Raw genomic sequence first — 20,544 nt, forward strand, 5'->3', positions numbered from 1 at the left:
AATGACCAACAGTTAACACAAACGCTTCCGTGGGAGGGGGGATGGCACACCCGGCACATGCCCCATCACTAAAGTCGTCAAAGTTTGCATTCTATCTCAAAGGAGTGGAAATTAATAAACTACACCTTTCAAATGCCATCATGTGCAGGCGATGTGAACTCATAAAAACAACAAATTCAAACAGCGCAACTTCCTTTAATTATGTCCTCTTGATGTTTCTTCATCCGTATGTAAACAACAGTTTCCACGTCTTCCAACAATTTCCAATACTGGTGAAAATGTATCCATCATCCGTGTGATATTTGTTGAAAACAAGAAAAGCATACATGCCATAAAACTGAGAAAAAAGTTATTTTCTCCAGTCTTGTAGCAGAACGCAATCCTTGAACATGTGCAAGATATGCCATGAAGTCAATATCACCACTACTTGAAGGCCACCGATGTGTTATGTTCACTTGTATGTCTTTCTGATTTCTTCACAAAATGCTTACTTCTAGCGGACCCTTGGGGGGGAGGGGTACGCCCCTTAGGTATGCCCTTTCTTGGGGAACAGAGTACGCCCCTTAGGTATGCCCTTTCTTGGGGAGCGGAGTACGCCCCTTAGGTATGCCCTCTCTAACGTCTATTCCTGAACTCTCCCCTGCTTTTAAGATAAACTTTCATAACCAGTATCACTTATTACCTTATTATTATAATAAAATTCATTAAACTTATCTTGAAGCCATGTGATGGCAGATAAACAATGGTTAAAGTTAAATGAACAGTAATGTTCATTTCTATTTTTTTTATTGATCAGATTAATCCCAGTATGAAAGATTCATTTTATATTAGAAAATAAATAAAATATATATGTTTAGGAAAGACAATTAAGAAAACCATGTTTTATGATAGACAATAAGAATATTTTTTCTTATGTATCATTTACATAAAAAATATTCTTATTGTCTATCATGAAATATATATTTCTTATTGTCTATCATGAAAAATATTTCGTACTGTCTATCAAGAATTGTTTTTATTATTGCCTATCATGAAATATTTTTCTAACTGTCTATCATAAATATTATCATATTTTATGATAGACAATAAGAATTTTTTTTTTAATATTTCTTATTGTCTATCATGAAAAATATTTCTTACTGTCTATCATGAATTATTTTTATTATTATCTATCATGAAATATTTTTCTGTCTATCATAAATTTTAATACATATATTTAAATTAAAATATTTCTTATTGTCTAATATGATTTTTTTTCTTACTGTCTATCAGGAATTATTTTCATTATTATCTATCATGAAATATTTTTCTAACTGTCTATCATAAATTTTAATAAATATATTTTATGATAGACAATACGAAAACAAATTATACATAATTACAGTAAAGCAAAAATCATGATTGACTGTAAGAAACTTACTACTTGTGTTTTCATGTAATTATAGGACAAATAAGAAAAATATAAATAATTCTTATTGTCTATCATAAATTTAAAAAAACAACATATTTTACGATAGATAATAAGAAAAAATCTGGATAAACAGCTAAAGTTCAACATTTCAAGAATGATATTTTACGATAGACAAGAGGAACTGCGTTGATCATGAATGATAGAAAATATGACAAATAAGACCACTTTTTTATGCTTCAACTACAAAATTTTCATAATTTGTTTTCAAGATAGACACCAAAAATGTGTTTCTCCTTTGTTGACTTTCGTCTATAAACTCGAAGTTAGAGCAATATCCAAAACAATAACAAAATTTCCAAATCCTTTAGGCGAAGACCATGACACAAAACGAGTTGTCGTTTCAATTTCATGTGTTCGAATTGCATCCAGAGCCTCCAATAAACGTTTTTGCATGGTCGCCGCCATGTTGTTGTTGTTGTTGTTGTTATTGTAGATTCCTCCGCTAGTTGATCGGAGCACCCTATCGGAATAGGTAATGTTGGTTGCTGCTGTTGAAGTTTTCGTTAAGGTCTGGTTGTGTGATGTAACTACTGCATCACGAGTATGATAAGATATCATGTTGTATCACCTAAAACGACCAATTTACGGTAGTCGAGCTACTTTACATTAGTTTACAGTATATTAATAATTGTGATGCCCAATAAGAGGTCGTATAATAATCTGAGATAGACAATAGCATCGACGGGAAGTTCTGTCATATTCGTATTATTCCAAAAGCCCACAATGCGTTGCGACAAGATGACATCCGGTTGTCCCGCGGTTTGGCCCGAACAAAAAATTAACTATTTGTTTACAAGGGGAAGTAACTAGTTTACTTTTACAGGTCAAACTATACAAAGACCCCAAACGTATTTTGGCAATCTTTAACGCAGTGGCCTCCCTTAATAAGTATTGGCGATCCGTGTAAAACCCCTGTATGTTTTAGTATTAATTTTGATCTTTTTTTGTTTTAAATGGGAGTAAGATGTGTTATTGATCCCTAGTTAACACACTTAAAGGAACTATCTGCATTAGCTCGGAACTGGGACCAAATACATGTTATCCTACTCCCAGCTCGGAAGATAGCTGTATTTTATAATTTTTAATACATTTCTGGTGGAAAGCGTATTCAAAACCTAAACACAACTCATGCCGTCACTTTAAATATTGTGTAGGGGGGTCGACGATCTTTCCCTAGCATTTTCTCTTCTTCTATTTGGTCAAAATATGGCGCAGTTTTATGTATTTTGGGCGCTTGTAAATATACCCCTTTAAGCGTACTGGCATCCTCCGCAACTTTGTAGGGCACCATATAACTCCTATATTTGGGAGCGGATTAAAAACTGCTATCTGAAATTTTGTCACCAGTCTTATATCACGGGTTTTCCGACATTTACACAAATATTGGTTCTTCCGAGACAAAACAAGTTATCAAAACGGGTCAGTCTGTTTGAGTGCAGCATTAATTAAAGGGGTCCTCCTAAAAGATACTTCAGTCTTAGATAATTTTAGTCTTAAATGGTGCACTTTTGTGTAACTTGACCAAAGTTAATTAATTTAAGTTTTTCAATCGATAATTTTATTATTCGGTTTTACATATTTTGTTTGCGTTTATGTTTTCATCGTCAAATATACCTCATGCAATAAAATAGTATTAAATTTAACTAATATATGATACCGGGAACCGTATTAATAAAACATAAAAATCTAAACATAGTTTTCGGATTTCCAGCAAAGAAGTTTTTAAAAATATTTATTTTTCATCAAATTTATGCATATGCCTGTATTATTTGGATCTTTTTCTTGCTTAATTTCTATTAACGACTAAAATCGACTAAGATTTTTATTGAAAAGCCCCCTTGCCTTAGTGCAACTACGAAAGTAAACCTACAAGATATCCTTTTGCAAAAGTACCAAATTTCAAGTTTGAAATGTTTGGACTTGGTGGAAAAGTTCGACGTACGATGAAATCGTCATATCGCAATCTAAAATGTATTGTTCAACTCAATGGAAATATGTCAAATAGCATATCAGTTCGCCAAGATGGTGTCCTTTCTTTGACGTTAGAGGGGGCGTATCCTAGGGACACAACCTTTTGATATTGAAAATTGTAAAAACAGTGAAAAGATTGAGAGAAAAAACACACAAAAATACAAGAATGTACAAATGCATCATTACACAGATGGTAAAGACAAAACGTCTTACAAGGCGCCTATATATCTTAAGTAATAGTATAACAAGATGCCCACGAGGTCCTTGACGTTTTTGGTATTTTTTAACCAAAGAATGTACATACTAATAATAGGCACTTTACTGAGCCCACATTCAAAGAGAAGCAATCAGTGATGCGTATGATTCACAGACGGCAAAAGGAAAGACTAACTACAATACTACACTCCTATCTGTACAATATGTTTCCCTTAGAGTATACTTCTGCTAGGGCTACATCATTTCAAGGGCCATAATTCACTCATACATAAGGCGGATCTGGCTGGTTTAAGAGAAGATGCAAGCTCTCGTGAATATCTAACTACTGTATAAGTTCTCATGGATATATAACTACTGTATGAGTTTGATTGAGATATTATCAAAACTAAACACTGTATCGCGTTCACAAGCAATTGTTTACGGACACACGGACGGACATCACGCAATGGAATAAGCCATTCTGGCATTTGGCCAGTAGAGCTAAAAATCATTCAAAACTCTTTAAACAAAGGTAAGAAAGAAAACCCACTGCACTCTCTTTAGTACAAGTTGTCTCTTTTAAACTTAATTTTCACCACTTTAACAAAGTCAAGGGAGTGAAAAAACTACACTCACTGAATACAGGTTGTCTCCCTTAGACTGTATGTGTTCACTCGGTAACAATAGCAATTTTGAGTTAAACACGTAGTGCAAGGGCGGATCTGGCAGGTTTAATAAAGGCACCGAGCTTATGGATAGTTAACTACTTTATAAGTTTGATTATTAGATACAATCAAAACTGATTATGTTTAACAATTTAAACAAGCAAGGTCTTCACAATCGAGCTAAAGTTTGTGTAAACTTCACTATCATCAACACTTAGGCATTCAAAAGTAGTCTTAGACAAAGTGGCTAATCCTAGACATAAATTATGATAAATAATTAAAAATATAGAGAACAGAATTGGTGACAAATTTTGACGTACTCCAGTATGACTACTAAACAATAAATAAAGTATTATTCACCTTAACACATGAATTTGCCTTTGCCATCATATTATGTATGATTCTGATATATTTCCCGTCAATATTATGTGCAAGTTTTTGAATTGAAGGCCTTTTTGCAGTCAACAAAAACACAGTATATTTTGTCCCCAGCACCTAAGTCAAAGTCAAAAAGTAGTTTTAACGAGGATATATGACCTACTGTATTATACTGTTTTACGAAACTCAGCTGGTTATTCACAAAGTAAAGTATGACTTTCTAAATAACAATTTAATTTATCATTTATTACATTCGTAAACAACCTGCAAAAACAAGTTGAAATAGTAGTACCTCTGTTGTTATTCGGGTTTGTAAAAAGAGGTCTTCTTAGCGACAATTAGATTACAATTATCAGCAGCATTAACAAAGAATTCAGATATATTATTCGTTAGAATATTAAAACTATCTTTGTAATATTTTTCTGTTAAAAATTAACTTCTGACTGTGTATTCAACAATGTATCTTGATCAAAGCTAGACAAAACTCTTTCTTTAACAGTAGTATCCCAGGTTGTTTACTCTGCTTTAAAGTCAACATCAATGTGTTCAACATGGTCTTGTCTATCAGTATTATCTGATAAATTATGATAACAAAGAAGTAAAGAAATAGAAAAGTGCGCATCCGCCAGCAAAGTTATTAACGTTCGGGAAATTACAAAGTAACAATGACACATAGTCAACCAAACTTGTATTTTAAATGTACATTGACCCAAATACATATCATTTCCCTATCTACATTAGCAAAGTCCAGGAGAATTATACAAATCCAACAGACGATAACCATAGTTATTAACGTTGCTCTGGTCTAACGAAAATCTTTCTGAAGGAATAACCAGATCCAAATGATTTATGATAGTAATATCACTGAACTATTATCTGCACGAAAATCTCCATGCTTGAAAACGCTAATTTCACAACATAATATTATACCAAGGGAACCGTCAAAACGGTTTAAATTATGTAACTTTGCTATGCATGTGCTGATTTAAAAATAACTTGGCGCAAAAAGTTCAGCACTGAAAGAGGGCGTGTCATGATAAAAACTGGTTAACTGGTTAACTTTTTTTGCAGAAAATGAAATAGTTCATCACGTGAAGCCATGTCGAATGCAAGACCAATCTGTAAGTATGGTGAGTCAAAAGAAGCTGACACACTCTTGAGACTCTGGGATCTTTGGTCAGATTTGCTTTCAAATATACGACAATGACATTCCAGGTCAAAGAATAGAGTCAACAACACAGCATTTTATAGAAAATACATATGTATACACTAATAGTAAGGAAAGTAAATTGGAAAAGTACTGAAGAAATATCTACAGGTTATCCTTTCAGTTTGATAAAATATAACATTTTGAATTGGGTAAAAGGTTAATGGGAGGACTAGGTCAGAGCTTGAATTTTAATTCCATATTACGTACATGTATGTCGGGTCTTAACGAGACCGAATAAGTACATGGTTACGTAAAGAGCGGAAGAATAAATCTGATTTGTCCAAAAACAAATCCATTTCCATTAGTAAAAACTTCAGCATAGCGCATGTGCTTACAGTTGAATGCTATATTAAATATACTGATAAATACTGAGTATATTTGAATCAATAGGCCTGTCATACGTTAACAAACAAGTTGTGGTGATACCAAGACGGTTTAAGGCGTAAGAGGTTAATTAACATTTTGACAGACATTGCATTTGTGCATCAGGATTCAAATAACGTGTTTTCGAAAAATAAATAAAGGACACAAAGTAAGTGAATTATTAAAACATTTTCTATCAATGTTATTGATATGAATCAGAGCAAAAATTTGAAATGAAATCTTTTAAATGATTTAATAATGAAAAATAGGGTAACAGAAGTATTTGTATTCATTGTTACCAATAGTTTGTTATATAATACTGCAATAAGTTTCATCTTTCCTGATCGTACCAGCGTATATAAAAAATAATTGAATAATAATATTTTTTTTCGATTGATTAATGATGCACAATTAGAGTGTTTAACTGTTCATTCAGGCAATCTTTAAGGTGATTAGAACAAAACAATACCATAGTAGCCTAGTATGTACAAAGAATTTATTCGTCATTCATATTTAAAGTTTTCTTTAATGAAGGCCAGCCAATGTTAGACAATACATATATTGGTTTCGAAATTCCATATAATAGAAATCTACACATGTGATTATTCTGACCTAACATTTTTATTGTCACAGGGTGTCCAGTACGGTCAATACAAAACGAAGCATATATATTTTGCTAATGCAATAGTTTTGGAACATGTTTATGCAATATCTTATGCCACGTGAATAATAAAGACACTAAGAAATGTGTGAAGCAGCGTGTGTCAATATATCATGGCGCTACGCAAAATTTTGATCTTTATTTTTTTAAGCATAACTCGTTGATTTTAGCCAGTCAGAATATAACATACAGTCAGTGTATGCTGATAATTCTAGTATATTCTAGTCTAAGAACGAATTATAAAAGAGAGTTTGCATCAAAATTTTAAACCAGTTTACAAATTTTAAAGTCAAAATGCAAGCATTAAATTCTTTTATCCTGAAATCTGAAGGCATTCATCGGTGATGTTTAAAACGAGCCATTTGTAAAGTTTTCTAAAGCGATAGAAATAAAGACATTATCCATTGTTGATTAACAAGGGCTCATGTTCGTTCAAGCCCCTGGTGTATGCGCCTGCGTTAGCTTTCAATTCGTCACCAAAAATATGAGTAATTTTAATCAGTTTGTTTATATTTATTTTAACTTCAATTCATAATAATCTCAATCAAAGAATTTCAATTGATAATTATTGAAGATTTTTCAAATATCCTTATTTAATGTAATTAAGATTGAAATAAACAAAAAGTCGTTATTTGATATGCTTTTACTTTTAAAATTCTGAACATTAAAACAATATATTAAGTAAATCCCCTTTTCAGATTTGCATTTATCTTATAATGTTGTTGTCTAATTTTGTATATGTATATTTATAGGCAGAACTCAGAAGGTCTGACGGACATGAAAAGGATGGCGAAGCATGCCAGTCCACTGATTGTATGCTTTGCATTGCTTTTTATAGGAAGTACACAAGCACATGTTTTACCGACAGATAATGAGGAATGTAAGTATTTGTTCAACAATAGGTCAATTCATAATTTTAAGTACCCCATATAGTTTTGATATCATTCGAAAGTTTATTTTATTGGCGGAAAAAGGAAATGTTAACAGGTTTACTCAAACAGATTTGCAGCCTTGATAGTAGGCTATTCATGATCATTTCATTTTTTTGAAATTATTGTAGTGTTCTGTATAGATCCACATCATATCAATATTAGGATAGAATCCAGGATTTGGATTTAGGGGTGGCGTAACTTAGGCTTGTTATCTGCCCATGAATAGGGGGCGAAGAAATGCTTCAAAACGTTTGTGTTCTTAATGTTGGTAAGGGTTTAGGTGTGCTCACCCGTAAAAATATTTGCTACTTTTAGTTTGAAATGGTGATTTTGTTTTCTCTACTGATATAGAAAATAACAAATCTTAGGTCGAGGGAGAGCCACCATTTTCAATAAATCGCTATAACATATTGGCATGAAATATACATTAAATTGAAATATTTTTTGTGGAATAGAAATGCCCAGAGTTCTTTACGTTTGGTAGCCAGAGGTTATTCTTGTTACTGGTATACACATTAACAAAGTTGTTTGCAGTTCTACAAAGCCTTAAGTTAGCAATAAAATTCATATATATACAATATAAGATTTTCTTATACACATGGATAAAAATGCTTAAATTATACATTTGTTTTTTTCAATGTGCATTGAATGCGAATTAAAATCACACTCACATTATTTAATTTCAATTATGAGATTGGAGCATTAATATGAATTTGAAAAGGAATCCTTTCTTTAAAGAGATTCTTGTGATGAAACGAGGGAAAAATAAATATAGATAATTACTCAAATATGGAAATGTGTTTACCAGAAACAAAAAGGTCAAAACGACTCAGCCAATATTCTGTTTTTCTTAATTACTTTACACTAGAACTAAAGATGTACTCTTACTCCCAGATAAGATTTACCACAATTAATAATATTGTTTAAGTATTCCAAAAAGGAGGAACAAATGTCGAAAACAATGGTTCTTATGAAGGATACAGAGTTTAATTTGAAAGAAATAAGCATAAAACACTGTATTTCTACCTTATGAGACTATATTAAAGCACAGTAAATATTTTAGCATTCACCAATCATTTAATATTTTGCGTCTTCTGCTATTAAATACACGGTTGCAGACTTGTTATAAGTAATGAATATTTTCCATAAATGCATTATTTAGTAAGTAGTTAAAGGTTTATTAGTCAAAAATGTTTGCTATACATGTTTATGTATTGATTTTGAATATATCCTAGGTTTATCAGTTACTGATATGAAACTAGCTAATTGTATTAACAATTAATCCATTTACATAGCCTATTCTAAGGAAATGACAGGCTACAGTTAAAGTTATCGGCTACAATTTAGGGACACCGATTTTTTTATTTTAATTTTAACCCCTGTGAACATGAGTTTTCAAAAAAAGTAAAATTAAAGCCTTCCAACGCTATCAGCACTTTTATTGACACTTTTAGGTACGCCATACGACCCTTACAACGGAGCCAAAAGACGAACGAACATGTTTAATTTGACCATTCAAGAAACAGGTATGGTTTTAGAAAGGATGTGATTTGTTCGCGGGTTTCCGTGGATCTTATGGCTAAAATTGTTTTAGGTACGCCATACGACCATTACAACGGAGCCAAAAGACGAACGAAAATGTTCAATTTGACCATTCAAGAAACAGGTATGGTTCTAGAAGGGATGTGATTTGTTCGCGGGTTTCCGTGGATCTTATGGCTCAAATTGTTTTTAACTGATTACAAAAAGAATAACTGGTTGCTTTCAGTTGTGACTTTATTTGTTGTTAGTATTGGCACTTCAGCTTGCTTCAATTTTGAATAAAGGAGAGCCTTCTGAAAAGCTTGTTTAGCTTTTAGGGTGCTTCACCCCTTTTAACCCCCATTTGGGGCATAAAGCGCCCCCAAAACGCATTGCCGAATTAGTTTCAGCCATTAAGCTGCCAGGTCAATCACACCCCTATTGTAGATAGATGAAAGAGAGGTTGCAATAACCTACATTTACGTAAACGTGTACGCATTGTTGCACCCATATGAGAAGTTGCAGTTCTATTGAGAATTCGTTTGCGAGAATTTATTTTACACTTCTGCTTGTAGGTTCGCTGATACTTGCATAATATACTGTCCTCGTGCTATTGAAAACAACGTCATTTTAAACTTGTACAATGTATGATTACTTTTATTATTATTATTATTATTATTATTATTATTATTATACCTCACTCTTTTTTATTTTGCTTTACGATATAAAGTATTCTTCAGCGGGCAACTATTTTCACTGTAACCCCGCATTGATACCCGCTGGCCTCATATTACATTACGGAGTCAACCGTTAAAGCTGCAACTCTCACAGATTGAACGTTTTGACAACTTTTTTTATTTTTTGTCCTGGAACAAGCCAATTTTTACGAAAATCCATGGAAAACAGTTATGTCAAACTGCTGACAAAAATTATATCGCAGATTTTTATATTTAAGTTTAAAAAAATGATGTTTTATGCATTTTTCTAAAACCGTTAGTAACGGTTTAAGCCATAAAACATTATTTTTCGAACGGAAATATGATAATCTACGATCTGATTTTTTTTATCAGCAATCATATATCATTGGTTTGCAGATATATACAAAAAATTGCTCTTTCAAAAACAAAAAAAAACCTCTTGTGACCCACGTGAGAACCCCTTTTTGTCCCGTGATTCCTCACCCTGAACATACCTTAAAGAATATTAGATAATGACAAACACACTTTTTAAATTTCAGATTACCTAGCTGATAAGTTGCAGACTATCATTCTGCCTCTGCACGGTAGCGGACTGACGTTCACAACTCCGTATCCGCCAGATCAAGGCATTGCAGATACATATGGCATACAGTTCTACCGAGATACTACTGGCTATAATGTCATTGCGATTGATAATGAGATCAACAGGGATGTAAGCTTTAATAAATCTCAACTATATTTTATTAAATCAGCGAGATATTGAAAACCGCTTTTTTACCAAATTTTACTCGAAATATGACAAATTTAGATCGTATTTGTCATGCTGCGATATTATTATCCAAATTTGTGTTCGCATGAGAGCATTTTTTTTTCAAACACACTGGAAGTTTAAGTTACCATAATAAAACTGTTGATTCAAATTGTAAATTACTAACATAATATTTTAATATCCTAGGGGATTGATGCAGAACCAAACGACGACTTGGATATTATTGTTTTAAATTTCTTTTGTGAATACACACAAGGCACCAATACGTTTGTGGTAAGATTGTCTTGACTTTCTTTTAACTATGATTTTTATCTGCCAACTATTTTTTTCTATTATTATTACACCAAAAAGATGCATTTTATTAATGCATAGTTAAATTCAGTTGAGATAAATTTAAGTTTTCAAATTAAGATATTATATTCAAAATGTTATTTTCGTTTACAGCGATTATTCACAGTGAATCTATTAATTGATGACGCCAACGATAATTCTCCTGAATTCCAAGATGCTCCATACAGCGTCAGCATTAAAGAGGTATGCATTTGTTGTTTAACATATCTGACGGTCCAGAACTTCTGATAAAGGACGTTTTGAAAAAAAATCTCCCTAGAAAAATGGCTAGAGGTTTAAATAATCAAAACCTGTTGTGAAAAATTCAGTCAGTCTTGAAACAACATGAATTATTATCATACGAACTTATGAAGTTGGCAAGTTATACCTGTGTTGTTACAAATAAGTTATTTTATTAACAATATAATTGAAACATAGTGAAATTAATAGTTTTGTTCGAAAGATATACTTCCACATTTCAGTGAAAAATATAATTTCCAATTCCATCTAAAATTTCTTAATGGAAGCCTTGAGTGACCCTTTATCATTGTTGCATCTTTTGAATGGGATTTATTTTATTATACCATAAAACTTTCAAATGATACCAACTTAGAGAGGGTCGCCAGGCATCAATAATACCAAAGAGTACGCTTATTAGCGGATCGGATCCATTACAAGTGTTTAATTGAACTAACAAAGAGTGTAATAAAACTATCAGAAAGTAAGCTTATTAGCGGATCGGATTCATTACAAGTGTTTAATTAAACTATTAAAGAGCGTAATAAAACTATCAGAAAGTAAGCTTATTAGCCGATCGGATTCATTACAAGTGTTTTATTGAACTATCAAAGAGCGTAATAAAACTATCAGAAAGTAAGCTTATTAGCGGACCGGATTCATTACAAGTGTTTTATTGAACTATAACAAAGCGTAATAAAACTATCAGAAAGTAAGCTTATTAGCGGATCGGATTCATTACAAGTGTTTTATTCAACTGTCAAACAGCGTCATAAAACTATCAGAAGGTAAGCTAATTTGCGGATCGGATTAATGACAAGTGATTTATTGAACTGTCAAAGAGCGTAATAAACTATCAGAAAATAAGCTTATTTGTGGATCGGATTTATTACAAGTGATTTACTGAACTATCCAAAGAGCGTAATAAACTATCAGAAAGAAAGTTCATTTGTTAATCGGATTCATAACATTCAAGTGATTTATTGAACTATCAAAAAAGCGAAATACAACTATCAGAAAGTAAGCTCATTTGTGGATCGGATTTTTTACAAGTGATTTATTAAACTATCAAAAGGCGTAATAAAACTATCAGAATGTGAGCTTATATGTGAATCGGATTTATTACATTCAAGTGATTAACTGAACCACCCAAAGAGCGTAATACAACTATCAGAAAGTAAGCTCATTTGTGGATCGGATTCATTACAGGTGGTTTATTAAACTATCTTAGAGCGTAATACAACTATCAGAAGGTAAGCTAATTTGTGGATCGAATTGATTACAAATGATTTATTAAACTATCAAAGAGCGTTATAAAACTATCAGAAAGTAGGCTTATTTGTGGATCGAGTTCACTTTCGGATAGTTTTATCACGTTCTTTGATAGTTTAAATAATGAAACTCATTTGACTTTACATTACGTTTCAAATGCTTAACTGCCAATTTCTGCCAGCTTTTCAGATTTTTAAAATCAGTGGAACTCTTTATTTACACAATTTTTGCGCTAATATTACATATGACCCATAAATACACGAGGAATTCCTTGATAATTCAATGTACGAGCTATTAGAAAAGTCCACGTATTTGTGATCACTCCTCATTCATATTCTTAGGTATGACTTTTCATTCGCTGCATTCGTCAACTAATTGTGTAGTAAAAAAAAAAAAAGGCCAATTAAATTTAAAAACCATGACAAACGCTTATCAGGGTAGTTTAGAAATGTATAAATCTTAACATTGTGTTTTTTGATTAAATTACGTTTGCAGGCACTGCCGATCACCAACAAAATATTTGACAAAATTAAGGCTTCTGACAAGGACGCCAATCAAAACAAGGAAATCCGATTTACGATAGGTTCTGGGCAAGATTACGTAAGTATACATGTGTATTATCGATATATTTGGGCGCATTAATTTTTATATAACTCAGCATGATGATGATGATAATGATGATATTGATGGTGGTGACGACGACGATGATGATGACAAAAACTTCTTTTTTAATTTAACAAGAAATTTTGCAACTTTTTATTTCAATTTATTCTGCAGCCAGCTTACAAAAAAATGAGAGAAAAGTGAAGTGTTTTCTTTGTAACAATATATGAACGAAAGGGCTTTTGAATATAATTTTTTGAGGAATATGATGGAATTTATTAAATTATATCATATTTCGGTGTTCAGCCAATCGACAACAATTTGTTCTTTCAGCCTCCGGGCAATCCCGTATACGAAATGCCAGACAGTGGGTTGGGTGAAATATATCTTTTTCGTGCTTTGGACTATGAGGCTTTGTATGATGACGGACAGACACAGTTTCTTTTGGAAATCCATGCAAGAGTAAGTCTATGTTTCTGTGTGTTTAATTTGTGGATTTATATAATATAACCCAAATACGCCCTGACATTCATTAATATTGCAACTTGTAATGGTTTTTAACCAGATTTATAAAATGTAAAAAGACTCAAAGAAAAACAAGTTTGTCTTATAAAATAATTATTTTTTATAATTATATAGTTTTAAAAAAATAAATATTGTCATGTTAAAGAAAATATAGCCAAAAAAATAATTTAAGGACAACAATGTTGATGCGGCGCTTCGGAAGACATCAACGCAAACTTTGACAATAAATGTTGAAGACAGCGATGATCTTAGCCCAACCTTCTACTATCCTAACTGTAGGCAAGTCCAGGGGCTCGCCAATTCCTGCGTCGTTGCTGCATATTCAGCTTCCATTACGTCAGGAAATACGGTAAGTTGAAAAATAACATACAGAAGAACTAATCGCTAGCATAGTGCAAGTTGAACTACTTTTAAACAAGTGGAAAAATCCTGACTATTCTGTATCAAGTGTTATGATCTAGAAATTCCCAAGTTGAACTTGAGAGGAACAATCTGCATGCGTCAAATATGTCCAAAAATGTGGTGATTTAAAAAACTCAATTATTTTTCAGAGCTTCCATTTAATATGGGGTCATGCATGGATCATTGTGAATTAACAAATTAATCAAAGAAACAATTGAGTGAGAAGATCATGTAAATCAACTTAGAATATTATGTTTTAGCAGGCGGAAACAAATCTATTGAGGTCATGTCTGTGATGTTGTTAAATTGGGCATGTGAACGATTTAGCATGGTACCTATAATGAAAGTCAATAGATTTTTATTGGCTAAAATGTTCTTATACCCCGTCCACACAGGGCCCGCTTCTACCACGCTCTAAACTTGGTACCGAAACGTTACCAGACGTAGTATCATCGTGGCAGATCGAGAGAGGGTCTTCATGAACGTTGGTAGGGTCGCGGTAGATTCACGAATATCGTGAACTCCACGACCTCGCCACGCTGATTTTGAACATGTTCAAAGCAAGCGTAGCAGGAGCGTGGCTTAAATAATCGGGGTAATAGCGTTGTAAGAACGTAGTAAGATCGGCATAAGCGTAGAAGCATCGTGGAAGCATCGTGGCATGATCGTAATAACATCGAAGTGCAATCGGTGAATAATTAAACTAGGTTTATACACGCAGACGTCGTGTCTTCCAATCTTAACTCACTGACCAGTCTATCGAAATGTCAAAAACGCAAGACTTCTTTCTGGAGTTAGCCATGGTCAGACCCAGTATCTTTTTTCTCGCCTTCTCCTTCTTAAAATAATATTTTCCCTCTGATATTCGTCAAGCATCTGCTCATTCCGAAGGAACCCACGTTGTACCAATTATGGCCTGATCATTTTTCAGTCAATTAAAACGCTGTTTGAAATCCCCCAATTTATATAATATACGCATCGAATCGAATCGTGCACTGATCGTGAAGAGAACGTAGTGTGGCCGACAAGAGCGCGGCGATATCGTGGAGCAGTCTTAAAGTCTGTCTACAAACGTAATAGGGTCGTGTACATCAAGTGGTGACAACAAAGTAGAAGCGGAACTGGATCGGTGATGGTCGCGGTGGAAACGTGGAACAAGCGCGAACGCAACGTATCGGAATCGGGGTGGTCGTAGAGAAATCTTAGCACTAGTGTAGATCAGGCGATCCGCGGAGAATACTCATCGATTATCAAGATTTTAACGCCGTCCTCGCTCCGATCTGATCAAATCTTCAGGTCGGGATAAGCGGCACGAGCGTAGTGAGATCGTAGCTCTGTGTGAACTGGGCATAATACTAAGAATATAATTTTCAGGGAGTCTTAACAGTTGTTCCCTTGATCGATGGAACAGAGACCACGCCTGGGACCATTCAGGCTTTCGACTTGGATCGGCTGAATGCCCAAATCAACTTTGTGATTGAGAAAAGTGAGGCTTTTGCATATATCTTGTTTCAGTTATTTATCTCAAACCTCACAGATTCACTTTTCACATGTTTTTGCTTTCAAATTTGCATGAGTTTATGATATAACAAAAAGAAAATAACTTAAAAGTGAAATAGTTATACATAAATATCTAGTGTTGGCTTTAATAATATAACTGCAGCTGACTTTATTTGCTGTACACAAATTGAGATGTTTGCATTGCAAATATGAATTAACAGCAAGCTTTGAAGATGCATTCTAACTCCCAAATAAGATGTAACACATGTAATACAATTGTTTTAATTTACCGAAATATATATATATATATATATATATATATATATATATATATATATATATATATATATATATATATATATATATATATATATATATATATATATATCGAAAACAATGGTTCTTATGGAGGATAGTGTGTTTGTTTCGAAAGAAAGGTGCAGTAGTTGATCACTGTAAATCTTTTAAGACACACCAGCATATTAATAATGTTATTACATGTAGGTATAATATTTTCCATAAAATATTACTCAGTAAGTAGTTAAAGGTTTATCACTCAAAATTTATGTACATGTATGGTATACATGTGTATTAATTGATTTTTAATACAGTTTCACTTTAATTTACTTCTACAGCTATCCCCGCCGGTTACGAGAATCGATTTACAATAGCAAGTTGGGGACCTTCAGCGGTAACCGGACTTACGGGTCGCGATGTTTATTCTGCAGCAGTTGCACAAATCTCGCCGATTAATCGACAGGACCTCAGAAGCTTCGATATCATTTTGAGGGTAGGACTAATTTAAAAGTTATTTTTAAGTTTTAATTTCCTCATTTCTCTTTTATTGGCACGACAGATAATTCCATTTTTGAGGCCAATGTTTATGTCAAACGTGTGCCTATTGTTAAGTCATGTGTTTTTTTTATATAAAACATGCCATTTAAAATGATCATGTGATGTCCAAGGTTGGTTATAGGATAATCACTATAGCAACTGTCAATGTTCAGGGTGATTTTGATGTCAGAACATTTTTAATTTCTTTAATTTAGGAGTCTTTATGGCGCCTACGTTTTTGTCTCTGAAACTATTTGTGGACCAGTTTATTTGCTGTTTGTATTTGCCCAACAAGATATACCAACATTAATACAATTGTTTCAATTTATCGAAAAGGATTAATACATATCCAAATCAATGGTTCTTATGAAGTATATCGTGTTTATTTTGAATGAAAGGTGCAGAAAACACGGTATTTCTACCTTATGAGACAATAGTTGGTCACTGTACATCTTTCAATGCAGCCAGACAATATTCTTTGCAAACTGACATATACACGATTTAAGTTAAATATTTGAAGGAATGTTTTGTGTTTTGAATATGCTTACAAAGGAAGCAACATGATAATTCCTGCAAATTTCAGGCCGAGCAAGTTGATGACCCGACCAAATATCAAACAGCTTTGATAAAGACCAAGGTTGAGGCTAACAACGTGAATGATCCCGAGATGTATTCAAACTCGTGCAGCTTCAATGCATACATCTTTGGGGGGAACGATATCGGGGAAACTGTGCGGGCTATAAGCAATGCGCCCAGTCCAGTTGCCTTCCAAATTTTCGTTACTGATCTTGATGTGGTTTGTATTCCCTGATTTTATTGCTTATTCTTTTGCAGGTAGATATTTTCAGACAAATAAAATAATCTTAATTTTTAAATTAAATGATTAAATGGAATGCATCTGGTTTGTTTTGTTAATTTTCTTCCAAAGTTTCAATTTAATATCAGTAAATTGTAAAGCTTTCACCAGAAGGCTATAGCCAATCAATCAAGCTTCCGACTAATTGAAAGTCAGATTCCAAGGGGGGGGGGGGCGGGACGTAATTTCGTTTCTGGCAAACATTAAGTGAAAAAAATGTTTCATGGCAAACAAAATGGCGTATTTGGATTGATAAATACCGATTCTGGGACCATTTTTCCCTGGTAAGTTGACTTTTTTTATAATTTTGAAAAATGAATGCGTCCAGTGTGTGGGGAAAACATATTCTTAAAAAAATGGTCCCATAATCGGTATTTATCAATCCAAATACGCCATTTTGTTTGCCATGAAACATCTTTTTCACTTAATGTTTGCCAGAAATGAAATAACGTCCTCCCCCTTGGATTCTATAAAATAAACATTTTTTTTTACAAATGTTTAGACTGCCGGCGATGACCAGAGCTTCATTTACGAAATTGTGGGAAACAATGTACCGTTTGGCATTGAACCAGCTGGACCCAACAGGGTTAAAATATACGCAACACAGTCACTGGACAGGGAAACTGTACCCGCGTACTCTTTCACTGCAAGTTTTTTTTCTAATGAATACTTGTACAATTTATTCTGAGAATAAAAATCATTCATTCCAAATCAAAACTAGTATGCTAAGCTTGATCCTGTTATAAAGCTCATGTAAAAATAGGGCCTGATTAAACTATAATAATAGCAATATACTTCTACTAATTATACATTTACTTAAAAGTCACACTTTTGTGTAAACGCATTGGAAGATTTCATGGTATTGTGTCTTCTGTAGGTACGAGTGACTGAAAACCTCCAGTCGGGTGCCCGATCGGCAGAACAGGTCGTGCAGGTGACTGTGTTGGATGTCAATGACAACGACCCTCAATTTCCGAATGGCGGACAAAACTTTCAAGGCAGCATCTTGGAGGGAGAACATCATCATTATCATCATCATTATCATCATTACCACCATCATCAGCACCATCATCATGATGATCAGCAGCAGGAGCGGCAGTAGCATCATCACCATCATCATGATGAGCAGTAGCAGGAGCGGCATCATCATCATCATCATCATCATCATCATCATCATCATCTACCTTAGCAACAAATATCGATATGAATGACAAACACTCACACGTGCCTCCGTGACGCTTATTTCCCACACCGGAAGTTGACGAATGATGTCACGTGGTACGACAGCTTTGACGTCAGTGACTCGGGCTCTTAACAGGCCTATCCTGACACGTAAAGCGTCTAGGCGGATGTTGAAACGTTTTAATCGACAACGGTTACAGCAATGCATCTAGACTTTATTATGTAAACTATATGCATGGCAATTACTTCAGATGTTAATTTTCGGTGTAATAAAAGCAAAGAAATGTTGCTAGTGTTAGCGTTTTTATCGGCATCGAACGGGCCTTTATTCATGAAGACTTGATAAACAGGTCATGTTTTTTTTGAAATCATCATTTGAAATGAGCTTATGACTTGTATCAACATCGCCAATACCATAGTTTTCACTATTTCCATTATAGACACAATCAGCAGTAAGCAACAACACCAACACAGTCATTAGTATGACCAAAGTGTTAAAACTACTCACATAATTTGAATATGCCTTGGCCCAGTTTCCATAACGGAAGTTGTAAGGGTTGTGCGCAGTGAAATTCGCAAACCATAACTAGATAACCTGTTATCGCCTGAATCTGGTTCGCATTTATAGCTTAGTGGTAACACGAATCTTATAACGTTAACGAGTTAATATGTTACTTATTTAATGAAATTCGTAAACCATAACTAGTTAACCTGTTAGTGTTGTACAGCTAAAAAGGTGACACGTGGAAGTTCTGGGCACTTTTAAGCCAAAAAGTAACGTGAATATTAAATGGATAGCTTGATATTTAGCCCGAAGATTAAGTGGTTAACACGAAACAAATCGCGAACATTAACAGGTTATATTACGGCAGCTATATGCCACCATTATGTTAGTAGAAATACAGCACGGTAATGTTACTAAAAACCTACAATGTCCAATGTGCATAACACGTACGCAACTTACATTTTTTGACACCCAGAATCGGTTTAAGAAATCTTGGGAAAGATGCAGTGGCCATTTTGCACTTTCACTGCAAGATTACAATAACCAATAGAAAATGCTTATTTGATTTTGATGTTATAAAAAATGAACATTGAAAATAAAAGTTCAAAAATAAATATTTTATTCCAAAAGCACTCAAGTATAATCCTGATGTAAATGTTTAAGTGTTATAGTAATTTAGTTTTCGCTCAAAGTATTTTATTTACCTTGGCCACAAATAACAGACAATATTAGGAAAATCTTATATAAATAGTTTTTATATCATTCAAGTATGAAAGTGGTAAAAATAATTTTATTATTGTGTTATTAAACAAAACTTACTAATTACACACACAGTTTTCTTTTCGGATTTTTTTTATAACTTACTCTACAACCGGCTTCAGTCAAATGTTTTAAAAAGAAGTGATACCTAATATAAGAAAGATATATTAGATACGGAGTTATCTCGCGTGCAGTTCCCGCTCGGGTGTTTCCTTTGTGATCTTCGGACAATATGATATACTGTCAGGAGTTTACGGCAATGTTCGACATATGTACACATCCGTTCTGGCCTAAATCTTCAAACTTTCCACCAAACGACATTACTGTTAAAATATCAGTACACAACATTGCAAAGATCATACTTACGTGATAAGGGATTTGGAGACTAAAACTTAACAGCTAGATTTCATTCACACCTGTTCCCTTTTTTCGCCGCCCCTTAAATTATATTGATTTTAAAAAGGGTCGACCTACGGTCTGTATTTGCGTATCAGTTCGGTACAGTCCAGGAACGGCGTTTATTCATTCCTTCGGTGTCATTCAAGTGTGCAAAAGCTTGTCGTGAACGAAGGAACTTACGTTTTAATTTGGGTACTGTGACTTGCCAGGCAGGCGAAGATTTGTATTAAACATGTGGCGGAGCTTTAATTTCCTTAATGGAGTACATGCACATGTTTTTCATATATATCCCGATTTATTAACCTT

The 20,544-nt window shown here is 33.6% G+C and overlaps 1 protein-coding gene across 2 annotated transcripts; it reads left to right on the forward strand.

Moving 5' to 3' along the window:
• Positions 1-5,660: 5,660 nt before the first annotated feature.
• LOC128241609 (cadherin-99C-like) lies at positions 5,661-18,800 on the forward strand. Of its 2 annotated transcripts, none has more exons than XM_052958631.1 (14): positions 5,661-5,801; positions 7,667-7,794; positions 9,301-9,372; positions 10,605-10,777; positions 11,021-11,107; positions 11,279-11,368; positions 13,169-13,273; positions 13,610-13,738; positions 13,974-14,150; positions 15,578-15,689; positions 16,339-16,493; positions 17,121-17,333; positions 17,896-18,039; positions 18,271-18,800. In XM_052958631.1, the coding sequence occupies exons 2-14, from the start codon at positions 7,692-7,694 to the stop codon at positions 18,493-18,495; spliced, it is 1,785 nt and encodes a 594-aa protein (XP_052814591.1). In that variant the 5' UTR covers positions 5,661-5,801; positions 7,667-7,691; the 3' UTR covers positions 18,496-18,800. The 2 variants fall into 2 exon arrangements, with proteins under 2 accessions (XP_052814591.1, XP_052814583.1); XM_052958623.1 differs by lacking the exon at positions 5,661-5,801 and adding an exon at positions 6,297-6,422.
• Positions 18,801-20,544: the final 1,744 nt, after the last annotated feature.

The sequence above is a fragment of the Mya arenaria genome, chromosome 2 (genome assembly GCF_026914265.1).
Source record: "Mya arenaria isolate MELC-2E11 chromosome 2, ASM2691426v1".
NCBI classification, from domain to species: Eukaryota; Metazoa; Mollusca; class Bivalvia; order Myida; family Myidae; genus Mya; species Mya arenaria.